Source organism: Ixodes scapularis, unplaced genomic scaffold, assembly GCF_016920785.2.
Source record: "Ixodes scapularis isolate PalLabHiFi unplaced genomic scaffold, ASM1692078v2 PGA_scaffold7__128_contigs__length_106722199, whole genome shotgun sequence".
Lineage (NCBI taxonomy): Eukaryota > Metazoa > Arthropoda > Arachnida > Ixodida > Ixodidae > Ixodes > Ixodes scapularis.
The window spans coordinates 67,286,437-67,299,439 of record NW_024609882.1 but is presented as its reverse complement, the minus strand read 5'-3'; the positions used below and the strand labels follow the sequence as shown (position 1 = coordinate 67,299,439).

At 44.0% G+C, this 13,003-nt stretch overlaps 1 protein-coding gene across 1 annotated transcript in view; it reads right to left on the bottom strand.

Annotated features, from left to right (window-relative positions):
* Window positions 1-290: 290 nt before the first annotated feature.
* The window catches only part of LOC120841637 (acid-sensing ion channel 2-like), a 56,649-nt gene continuing 43,936 nt past the window's right edge, over window positions 291-13,003 (bottom strand). Inside the window, exons 7-12 of the mRNA XM_042286416.1 lie at window positions 11,105-11,228; window positions 9,902-9,974; window positions 9,196-9,247; window positions 7,399-7,445; window positions 5,938-6,010; window positions 291-521 (exon numbers count right to left, since the gene is read on the bottom strand). Coding sequence (XP_042142350.1) covers window positions 309-521; window positions 5,938-6,010; window positions 7,399-7,445; window positions 9,196-9,247; window positions 9,902-9,974; window positions 11,105-11,228 — 582 coding nt within the window. The 3' untranslated portion in view covers window positions 291-308. The remainder of the gene's footprint in view (window positions 522-5,937; window positions 6,011-7,398; window positions 7,446-9,195; window positions 9,248-9,901; window positions 9,975-11,104; window positions 11,229-13,003) is intronic.

Sequence of the window (13,003 nt, the reverse complement as noted above, 5' to 3'; positions counted from 1 at the left end):
TAGCTTCGTAATTGAGTTTTGGAGTTTATTTCTTTATTTTTTATTGGCAAATGCCGAAACCTTGTCGGCTGCTCACCGATGCTAAGGTGCTCGAAAATGGCCCGTCTTTCGTTTCTTAAGCTGTAAGTCACAATATAAAAGCACACTCACTAGCGTGCAGCCCACCTTTAATTAAATGTTACATCATGGCCAGACTATACTGAGGTCGAGCGTCGATGATAGAACTACACTGTGCCTCCAAAAGTGAAATAAAAAAAAAAGATATCTAGAACTTTTTATGAGCCTGTATATTGCACATAGTGAAGAGTTTACTGAAAACGGGTCAGTACATATTCATCGCCGAGGGACTTAGTGTGAAATTCCTGGCGTGCTTCGCGGTCGCGGCGTCTTCGCGCCAGGATCCTGGAGAGGCTGGACCAGGCACCGTCGACAAGAACGTCGAGCACGTGGAAGATGTGAAGCGAAGAATAACCCAAGTAGACGCCCATCAGGCCGCCGATGCTCCGGAACAGACTGGCTACCTGCGTCGGAAGCAGGTGCGCGATGCGTACAGTTTTCAGATCAAAAGTGCCCCGAATAGAATTCTGAGAGCACCTAAATATGACGATAACTCTCTCGCTGGAGGCTCTAAGCATCCTAGAAATACATAAATCATGACGATACGTGGCAGATTTCCCTATTAAAAAAGTCATCAAAGATCGCAACCCACCGATTTCATCTCGGACGATGGGTGTAGCTAGAGCCACCAAATGAGCTGCGCTTAGAGTATTGGCACTCTGTTCCCCGACATTGTTGTGAGCGCCGCCATTTTGGTGCTTGTGCAAAGCAGACCCAACTGCCGATCGTCCTGATTGAAAAGTGCGACTTCCTTAGCATGAGATTCCGTGTTCGGAAGCTCATGTGGTATTGCTTTGCTTTGCACGCGAACTGTTTAAACATTCGTGGAGGACGTAAAAGCGTTTTCTCGGATCTCAGAAAAACTTTTAGATAGCTGGCAACCATGATTTTATGATACAATATTTTGGTGAGTGTCGTTATCCTGAAGCGTAGCTTATTTTGTGGCACAAGGTGTAGCAAAAATCCCTCGATAAAAGTTACGCTTTCAAGTACCGCCAACCATTGATGCGGAAACACGCAAGACACGTGTCACGAGCGGGAGCTCTTCCGCCATTCGCTTCTAAGGGCCGCTCATTTCAGTGCTGAGCCGCCATGTGCTTCCAAGGGCCGTTCGAGACACGGGCCTCGTGCACTGGCGTATTTGACGCTAATTGCAAGAACAACGCAAACGCATCGAGGGGTTTTAGGTGTAGCATGTTCCGAACCCATGACCACTCTCACTCAATAGCAAGCGAAGGATTCTTCCGCCTCCTAGCGGTGAAACCGCGGAGTGATATCTCGAATGTGCCCGGCTCGTTACCCCTACAGCCCAGCTGCGATTCAACCCAGGGAGCGTGCGCTCGGGCGCTCAAGAGCTGAAGACCGGACTGCACTCCCGCAAAAGGAAAAAAAAAAAAAAAGAGACAGCACAGTTTGTTGTATTTTAGACAATATTTATTTTATTTTATTTTATTTATTAATTTCATACAGCGCCCCGAACGGCATTACAGTAGGGGGAGTCACAATACAAAAACAAAAAAATGGATTTTTAACACCACCATAGGTCATCAAGACACATAAGTACGCAAAGTAATTTACAAAATCGCACACGCATATAAACATACATAGAATTAAAAGGAACAACCTTAGTCGGCATGGAAAGAAACACAAATGCGTTGATAATATATTCACGCTCAAATATATTGTTCAGAGACAATGCTCGAGTTGTGAAAAAAAATCGAATCTGGAGTTTGCAAGGAAACAATCTCGGCTTGGCAAGCTGTTCCATTCTTTTATCGTTCGTAGGAAGAAAGAGTTACGAAACAAATCAGACTTTGACGTGTACTCACGAACTTTTTGGTCATAATCTACTCTGCGCGATACATAAAATGGCTCAAGCAGGTAGTGTGATATATGAATTTTAGACAAACCAGAGGAAATACTGGGAAAAAAGTTTAGGCGCAAATACTTACGCATAACAGCAAGCGATTTCCATTGCAAATCCTTTTTTATTGCGGAGACACTGCTACGAAAGTTGCAATTATTTGTCACAAATCTAGCGGCAGGGTTTTAAATTCTTTAAATTTTATCAATGAGATACTGTTCAGATGGATCGCATACAACACAAGCATACTGGAGAATGGGCTTCACACAAGAAAAAAAGAGACTGTTTGAGGGATGGTGGAGCGCGCGAGAAGTTCCTCCTCGGAAAACCCAGCATTCTACTAGCTTTCCCTGTTATGTAGTTCACATGTGAAAGCCATCTCAAATCATTAGAAAAAATTACCCACAGATATTTAGCTTCTTTTTTAACGAATAAAGTTGCTCCGTGTAAAGTGTACGTTGACTGGAGAACGTTGCGTTTTCTTGTGAGCTTTACATGACAACACTTTGGGATGCTCAAAGTCATTTTCTATCTTAAACACCACAAACAAATTCTGTCTAAATCGCTTTGAAGAGCTGATACATCAGAGTTTGAATTAATTTCACGGTAGAAACGGCAGTCGTCAGCGTACAGTCTTATCTGCGAGGTGACTCCCTGGGTTATGTGACTTACAAAAATTAAAAACAGGAGTGGCCCAAGCACGGACCCCTGTGGTACTCCGGAAGTTACACCAACTGGTGGAGACTTTACCCCATTTACAACTACACAGTGTTTATGATCGCTGAAATAGTTAGAAATTCAATAGTGCGCATTCTTATCAATATTAAGACTCCTAAGTTTTTCTAAAATAAAGCAGTGCGGAACCGTATCGAAGGCTTTTCGGAAGTCCAAAAAAATGCAATCGACTTGCTTTCGACTATCCACCGATTGAGCTAAGTCGTGGGTAAATTCAGTCAATTGGGTGTCGCAAGAGAACCCGGCTCGAAAACCGTGTTGCGTGGGAGTAAAAAAAAAATTAGTATTCAAGTGCCAGATGAGATTACTATAAAAAATGTGCTCCATTATCTTGCCTGAAACGCTCGTTAGCGATATTGGTCTGTAGTTCTGAACACTGCTTCTGGCTCCAGATTTATGTACTGGTACAACATTTGCATGTTTCTAGTCGTGAGGCAATGAACCACACTGCAATGAACGCGTAAAAATAATTAAAAGATAACAACTAATTATGTCAGCACATGATTTGAGAACATGGTTAGGGATACCGCCGGGTCCGATCGCCTTTTCAATTTTAATGTTATTCAGTAAATTAAGAACTGCGTTGTGACCTATCACAATCTCTGGCATTTGTACAAAACTACCATCATTTGCATGCAAAGGCTTCGCATTTAAATCCAAGGAAAAATAGAACGGAAGTAACGATTAAAGCAGGAAGCTTTAGCGCGTTCGTCGGTAGTTAACGAACCGTCTACCATAAGGGGCGGAGTTCCCAACGACTCTTAACGACTAGATTTAACAAAGTTCCACATTTGCTTTGGATCTGCTTCGACCTTGCCTTCGAGAGAGTTAAGATAGCCACTCTTCGCTATCACGGCCTTTCTCTTGAATTCAGCTTGAATATCTTTCAGTTTTGCATACGTATTTTTATTTCTACTGGCTTTGTATTATGCTATATTCTCCTTTTTGTTTGGTAAGCAGACTGCGAAGTTCTTTTACATTCATGGCTTATCTTTTCTACGCCTAGAACTGATAGTGCGGGAAGGAATGAATAATAGAGCGCTCCACTGGAAATGGAGAGGTTCCTCGTTCGATACCAGGACGAGGCGGATTTTGTTTTCGGTCACGCACCAGTCACCTACCTGTGTTTGGAGGTTTGTGTTTGTCCTTTGATCCCTTCGCTCACCTTCTCCGGGGATCATTATTGTCATTCTTGTCTAGCTGCTTGCACCTTTGGATTAATTGAATTATAACCAACAGGGAACCTAAAATAGTGATCAGGTGGCTTCTCAAAATGATATTTCTTGCCTAATAAGTGCGTTCCAAAAGAGCGACCTCGCTGCCGGCGTTGTGCGCTATGAGTTTTGCTAGGGCGGTTTCTTTTAAGTCTCGCCGGTCGCCATGCTAATGAACTTTGGTTGTGTCTTTTTATGCGCGGACGGGGTGTGTCTTAGATTGTTCAATTTTTGTTTTTCTGTGTCGAGACCGACTGCGCAATTTAGGGTGGTCGGCAACATAAAAGAGCATCGGCTGGTGCTTGAGTTTTATACGTAACAAACGATTTTAATGCGTAACGGTTCGGAAAGAAGTAAAACTGACTAAGCGTGGGTCTATGCATTCCAAATTTATCCCCCTTGTATTCTACTGAGTACGTACGGGGCGCTACATGTCACACTAATCTTTTGACATTAAAATTAAAAGGCACCCTCTTAGAAACGTGGCACGTTGCCATTACACTCAACCGTCGCGTATTCTCCACATCCCTGCATTCGGGAGATTAACTCTCTACTGCGTTTATCTATATAAAAGAGTTTTAGGACACATAAGCACTTCTTATAAGTTGTGAATGCGAAAACATGCAACCTGTGACGTATTGCTTCTGCCTCGCATTTTCGAAGGGCCTCGCCCTCTTGCCGCCTGAGATGCTTTGAATCGCTATCCGCTTGCGCCTAACGCTTTAAAAAGGCTTTGTTTTGTCTCCTAACGCGTTGCGCCGCTGCTCGTTCCGCCCGCCGTGTATTCGGACTCTTGACAACGATGGTGTGATGCTGTCTGCCTCCTCGCTCGTTGTGCTGCGATATTCCCCTCCCTTAGCACGTCCCGTGTACTTGCGTGGACGGGCAGGCTTCGCTACTGCCGAGGTTGCGGCCGCCGACGTTGAGACGCCGCCATGTTCGTCGGCTTCGAGAGCAGTAGAAGCGGCCGAGCGCGCTCCGCCGTGTTCCTTTGACCGGCGCGCTGCCGGCCCAGGGCCCGCAGCGCCATCGGGTGGCGTTCCTTGAAACTATGACGCGCTCTAGCCAATGGCAGCCTATCCATCAAATCGTTCTCACAGACTACATACAGGCTTCGCTCCATGGGGACAGGGGAATTTAGGTTTCCTTTTGGCGCGCGGCTTCAAAAGCTGATTACGCCGGTTCTGAAATATTCCTCTATCGGCAAATATTTAAAATCGGGGCAGTCATCTAACAAGGGCGGACGCGTCTGATGACCATAATATTCCCCAAACTTCTAAAAACCATTTTTCAAACCAAGCGACTTTGGAAATTCTGCGGTACTAAAACCTGAAATAATTTACCGTCTTCAGCGACGAATTCATATAACTTCAAAAGTTAATTAAAGCACGATGCGTTTATAAGGAATATGTCTGCCCTCATCTTGACCCTCATTTGCTTATCAGATAAATATTTTTTTCAGAGTCACAATATGATTGCATTCATTCATTTCATTTCGGCCGTTTTTACATTATCTATCCATTTGCTTAACCTGACATTATGAAGTTCCTTATGTATTTTGTGTCTTCAATTGCAGTGCCATTCATCGTAATATTTTATTAAAATGGACCGAACTATAGCCAAATTGGCTATGGGTATAGATGGTTCAGTAATCTGTAATGTACATATACTTTTTATATTAAAATAAAATCGACAGTTTGAATTGTTTCGTCGACGGAGTCGCTCGCCATGCATGTGCGTTTCAACAACACAAAATTCGATGCTAATAACTAAACGTCTGACGTGACAATGCGTTTCGTGAAACCACCCTATATTACAATGTCCAGCACAGATAGTGCAGCGAAGTAAAGAGGAATAATAGCAACATTTAAACACGCTGCAGGAACTATTGGGCAATTGTATATAATGCCTCAAATTGCGAAAGACACTTTTAGAATTTAGATTGTTTTCATTTTGCATTTTATTGTCGAAGCGTAGCTACAGCGGGATTCGGAATTTAATGCTTACCGTGGACTTGGGCTCCTTGCGCCTATAGAGAACCTTGGTGGTCTTCATGTAGATCTGAATCCTGGCGTGAATTCTGCGCAAAAGAGAGCGAAAGGTTAAAGTAGGAACTTGATCTTGCGACGAAAAACAGATACCAAAAGGGAGAATGAGAATTTACGTGATATTACGAGCCAAAGCTTAGACTACGGTGGAACGAAATATGCAAGGCGGAAACACATTGAACTTGAAATAGCTTGTTTAGGTGAGCTAGTTGGATAAGCTAGGTTGTATCTAAGCGTTAATAAGAATGGCTTGCTTGCCTAGTGAAAAATTTTAAAACGCATGCGAACTAATTGCAGGTCATCTCACGAACGTACTTCGAAAACGAAAATATATTCAAACTGACCCCATCTCGCATTTTCTAGGTTTTTATTCGCCTGTTTTTTTTTTACGACGTGTGCGCTTAGTGTTTTACTCCGTAGGATTTGATAATTCCATATTGCTTTTGTCAATCCCGCAAGCTTAATTATAGTATATGGCCATCAAGGCGCCCTTACACTTGAGGATTTGCGGGTGATCCGTGCGGACGGAAAGTGGATATTAAAACCGCGTGTGGGGAAATCGACTCGTCCCTGGTGGATATTTTGGATAAGTCCGGGACGCATATTCAAAGTTTCCCGCATGCGGCGAGTTGATTTCGTCGCATGGCTCCAAAGTCCCCTTTCCGCCTTTACGGATCCGCTCGCGAATCCGCAAGTCTAAACGTGCTATTGGGGTTAAACGGTGGCCTACTTCGTCTTCGTTTCATCCTGAATCCGGCTGCAGGCAACGCTACAGTCGAATGAAGCCAATCAAGCAACAGAAAAAGTGCATTGTCACGATACTTGTGTTTTTGCGACGTTTTCTATTACTCAATAAACTATAAACCAATCCCGTGTGTGATTGATTTAACCGTCGACAGCAGACGACAAAAGGCGAGAGGGCCTGGCGATTTACTTTTGGAGCCGCCTGATTGGCTCCATCAAATCGCAGCGTTGGCTCCAGTTGAACTTAAAGTGAAACGAACTATTAGGACAAATAATGCTGGCAGTGAAAACACGCCTGACGATGTGTGATGGGCCAAAATATTGGGGTCAAGAAACAGTTAGAGAACCCATTCCCACGGATGGCACATTGGTACCTGGTTCGATGTGGCACGAGTATGAAGACTGCGTTCTCGTCGAGTTTATTTTACATGCTTTTATTTCTTGCTTTAGATTCGAAGCAAACATTTGGTGGCGAAGTGCCATCCTAGGCAAATACGCTTTGCTGAGAGTCAAATTGGCTTCTCGGACTTCATCAAGGAACATTGAACTTTCTACTTTCATTTAGTCGAAAGAGAAAACCCCACGGCACTAAATTCCTACGAAGTGTATTGACACCGTCATAACCATACTCGAGAATCACGTACATTTTGACTGCGTAGATTAAGGATGGACTTACTTTTTCCGATCCGGCGATTCTTCCTGTAGAGTGTATTCTGGTTTCACCTGAAGCATATCAAACATAATATTAAGCTCTAGATTTCAGAACCGTGCGACCCAAATGTATCCTCAAGGCCAATAATGGGCGAGGCAGACGAAAGGATCAGGGATTTCGTAGTTCAAGGCATCTCGTACTTCAAGGGACATTCATTGTTGACCGGAATTCCCAGAGTGGAAATGAAAAACTAAGACAAGCGCAAAACTACAACAGCTTTTCAAACTATTCCCCGTGGGCGTCTGGCAACTACTGCCATTGTTTTTGCTAGGCTCCTGATTCGTTTGGCGTAGAGAAAAATGGGCTGCACGCGACTGCAGTCGAGTGATAGTGTCCACGCAGTTCGCTAGTCACCGATTGTCGTTCTTCGCAAAACTGTTCCACCATTCATATACTCCTGTCCGTAACATTGCGTCTTCCTCGTACTCTGCTTGCAATCTTCTCAAAATTTAAACTGGTTTAGTTTTTTTCATTAGAAATTGGATCATGCATCGTTACTCCACTGCTTGCTAGTGAAACTGCTACGCACAAGGTATCAGGAGAGAATTATCTTAAAGTCTTCCACAACTTTCAGCATGATACACATCTTCAGCGATATCTTATGGGCAAATATTGCGCTCGATCTTTAACGATCCTTGCACAGTTCCTTAGAAGGTATATTGTGTTCAGCTGCTGCACTCGCAATAATACTACGCCGTCAAAAGGCACTTTGTGTGACAACAATCTTTGATCACTAGGCAGCATAACGACCCTACTAGTCCACCTGTAGGGTGCGTTGTCCCTAAGCACAACTTCATTTTTTTTAATTGATTCATCTTCAATCTTCACTAGAACCATGCTCTAAATTATACACCGGTGATTGTTGTCACAAAACAAAACGGCTTTCTAGCAAAAGCATCTATCAGCCCTCAGCGTTCTTTTGTTTCTTTTTAACGGCGGGTTTTACTGTTGGAGAGGGGATACAACCATCGCATTTGTTGCGGATAAGTCGAGAACAAAACCCATGGGGACAACAATAAAAAGAAAAATATGCTCGTGGTTACGACGCAGCTCTCGGGTGACGTAGCCGAACGCTTGGTGAGCATTCGGTTTGGGAATGATGTTCGATCAGTGAATTACCAATTTAACACGTGTACTTAGCTAACGCTAAAGAGGCGCTCGAATTCAATTTGTGCCCTGCGCTCGATGAACCCCACAAACATTGTGTTGACTAAACACCGAGTTCTGAAAGGAAAAAAGCGCCCCTGATTCGACCTCCTCGCCAATAACCACAAAAACTCTGACATACTTCAGGGTGAATATTGTGCCATAATGCACTCAACATACCAAGCTTAGCTCTAACAATGGCGACCAATATCACGCCCGTACGGTCATGCACTCCCATGGCAAAACGTACGTGTCGTGCGCCACGTTTGCCATTGAGACCGCATGGGCATAACCATAATTGTGTCTCAGTGCAGCACCTCTCATTGCTTGAATTTATTATAAAGAGATTTCACTGATTGGTGCTTTGATGTTCTATGGGGATCGATGTGCCGTCAGTTAGAGACGCCTGAGAGTACCACTGGACCCGACCGCTGGTCATGCACTCGGTTTTGGCCTGTTGGTTGTTCCTATATTCGGTGGCTTTTGAAAGTTCTCGCGTTCGGAATATAGACATATTAGTTAACCCAATTATTTACACTTCCGAGTGAAGCAGTGCATATAAATTGCTAAGCACAACCATTTTACGTTCAATATATCTAGATATTGTATGCTTACCAGGTGACTAGCCCAAGCAAGACTGCTCGGAAAGGTGTCGTAGTAATGAATCCTGGGTAAAATGAAAAAGATAAAAAATAAGAGAAGTGAACGTTTGTTATATGTATATTCTCGGCAAATCCAACACTGAATCATGTCATCCCTTGCCATCGAAAAGCGGTTTTATAATATGACGAGTGATTGCTACTAGAAAAGAAAACTTTCAATTTGTACTTTACTTTTTAAACAAAAAAAAAAAAAGATCAGTCTTTACATGATAACCGTCTAAGCTATTGCACACTCCACGAACATGGGAAACAAAGGGGGCACATTCAGGTTATTGCTTGCATTGACGTCACACCTGCTGCCATCGTGGTGGACTTCCTGCTCAGCCCGCATCTTCTGCAGCATACATTTGGCAAAACTATATTTTTTTCAGAACGAACAAGTAGGATTGTTTACCACCATGGTGCCTTTACGGCATGTGCAAGTCATGCATTGTATGAAGCCCTGTACACGTAATAAACAAAATCCAATACGCCCTGAGAGAAATACCGCATTTTCGAGGACATCATCCCGAATTTTATCAATGATTTTATACTTGAGAAATGATGACGTCATGGTTTTTGCAGGAACTTGCTCGCAAACAAAGCCCGTCATCTGATTGGACATTCGCTTAACTAGACTTGCTAACAACAGCAAGGGGTAGGACATGGAAAACACTTACTCGCACGCAGTAAGACATTTGCAGGTGATAAGTTTCTGGAGGATCTGAGCTTCAACCGCCCTTTCACAGTCACCTGAAAATAAAGCAGAACACTTAAAAAACGAAAGACTATAACAAGGATTCTGCGATAACGTTTCCTCGCTATGCAGCTTCAACATCCAATGCGCCCCTTCATAAACCTCACCTATTTTAGAGCTGTTCAAATGAAAGTAAGAGGAATTGTTATTTGCACAAAGGAATAATTCACCATTGCGATTTCCAGAAAAGCAACAGCTACGCGATTCAACGATCTCTGAGTGCCTGATTGACGCCAAAACATGTTTAATGAAGGTTTAGCACTGTAGGATGTCGCACCGGAAAGAATGGGCACGAGCCCGAAGCTGAGTGTCCGCCTGCGCGATGATTGAACCGGAGTCTTAATCGAATCCTGACATATAGAACCCGTGTCCGATCTGTACCCACATTCCGTCGCAGAGTGGTCTGGTCAAACTTTGACTAGTAGGCTATACACGTCTCCCAAATAATCATGTGTATTATGCCACACCGATGCGGTGGCGCTTCGAGCGTGTTTCCGGCAATATCGGTCTAGAACTGTCAGAAAAAAGACCATGGCGTGGCGAAGGAACTATGTCGTCTCGCTGAAATCGTGTCTTTGCCTTAACATGAAACAGGTTTGTATACACTCCAAAGAATGTCCTTTCTTTTTCGGAGCTTTCAACACGTAAATTATAGAATACCGAATCTGGACGCGGCCCAGCTTCACTGTTTGTTTCGAATAGAAGACTGACATCTTGATCACAGTCACAATTTCGTTATTATATTATTCTCGTTGGAGATTAAACTAGACTTCCTATACTCTGTCTGTCTTAAGTCGCAGTTCACTTATTGTCAAATATAGACCGTGTTATTGTGGCGGCCGCCATGTTGAATTTTGACATAGCTGAGGTAAATAAAAATAGCAAATCCCTTCACTTGCTGAAATGAGGGCGCTATAATTGAAAGGATTCTTGCGAATAGTTCTACTTTTTAGGGGGTGCTAATTTTTTTTTTTATTGTAGAGTTACGCTTAAAGCATTTGCTAAATTGTTGTCGCCCCACCCAACACGCAAAATCTTCAAATGGCAAACGACACACAAAAACGGTCTATAAGTCCTGCCAAACGAGCAACGCGATCATAATCGTCGTCAAGATTAAAAGAGCTACCTTTTAGCATGTCGGGACAGACCGGTGATTCCATGACGCGTGGCTCCAGGACCCGGATATGATTGTAGGAGCGGCAGCCGCACGTCTCAAAGATGTGCACTTGATAGCAGTACTCGTCGCAGGCCTGTACACGAGTCAGGGGCACCTAGCTTGGTTGAAAAACACCGACATTCCGAGAACAACCGAGGAAACAAAGTACGGGCGCACACAAAATGTCACACAGAGCTACAAACGTTCATTGACACCAACCATACATCACAGTCTTCCCTTAAACTTCCGCGTTTTATTTCTCTTTAGTCATTATCTAGCCCACCAAACTCAGCCCTACGCGAAACGTAAGTTTGTCTGCTTCTTGCGCAGGCGTTGCAGTGACGTCCGAACACCGAGCTCTGATTGGCTCTGATTAGAAGGATAGGGGGTAGACCTCTAAGCAAGCTGCCTTGAGTTCTACTCACTATCCTTCAATCAAAGCCAATCAGACCTCGGCGTCTTTCTGACGTCAACACAACCTCGGCAAAAAGAAAGCAGACGAACTTGCATTCCGCATACTCCGCTTAGCATTAAGTCCTAGCCAACGCCCCGATTCAATGGAGCCAATGAAGCTGGCGCTAATATGATTGTCATGGGCGCTGACAGTCTTTGTGCGTTTATTATATCTTGCTAACTTAATCACTCACACTACAATAATAGTAATTATGCGTTTTTTTGTGATAGTTCTAGCCGGTGATAGCAAACCCAGAAATTTGACGAGCGCCATGAGGATGCACTTTTGGCTCTGCTTGACTATTTACAATCGATCGTAGCGTTGGCTGCAGCCAAACTTAAAAGGGATATGCAAAGTTTTTTTTTTTTTTTAAGTAAATACCGTATAGAATTTGTTTTAAAATCATAAGCTATAAAACACGAGTCAGTTTTTCTCCTGCAATGGCAGCCGCAAGAAAAAAAAAAAAAGGATTGAAAAAAACTAGCAGGGTTTGCATCTTCAACTCGGAGCCAAAACAAGTGGCCACGTGATCTGGAGCCGATTATATGCCGCCGATGTTTATCATAACCATGCGCTGGGGTTGGCAAAGCACAGAGCACGCGTTGAGTTCCAGGCACGAGCCACTTCTCGAACGGATGTCGATGCATTGGCCACGTTTACGTGAATGCGATCGTAGCGCATCGAACCGAGCAGGGACCAATCGCACGTCGTCGGTCTTTCTACTTCTTCCTCTTCTACCCATCTACTACCAATCAAAGTACTCAAATCTCTATTCGCTGCGCTACAGTCGCATTCATGTAAATACAGCCATTGAGTGTTACCAACCTTAATCCACTGGTCACGCAGTGCACCCGTACACTGCACGAAACGCATCTAAATATTGTCACGGCGGGAGTCCCAAAACCGGATGACGAAATCCCAAAGTCTGTACTGTTGACAGGGCAAACCATGCGATCCCCCGAAATTGGTAATCAATTTTTGCGAAGGAGAGAGTGAAAAGTAAAACGGTTTGGTCAGTCGCGTTGCGTGCGAGACGTGCGAACACTGATCTCAATGACAATTGCTGGATCGCGCTTGCCGCTCCCGCAAGTGAAGCCACCGGACGCAACCCCGCTGGGATACGATTTCCCGTTTTACTAGCCTTTTGCTGCGGTTTTCCAGCGTGCTGTAGACACGTTTTCTACTCGTTCGTCGTCATTCGCCGAGGAAGTTTTTTGAGACTCTGTGTATTGTTGAGACTTGCCGTTGTGAACACGTGGAAAATTTTACGAAAGTGCAGTGTCGCAGGAAAAAGGCACAACGCGTCGAAAGAAAGGGCTGGCGGCGTGTTCAAAGCTTCCTTGGCACGCCGAAGTGCCGTGTCTCTGTGCCTTCGCGCGCTTGGATACCGACCAAGAACCGACGCTGAACACGTT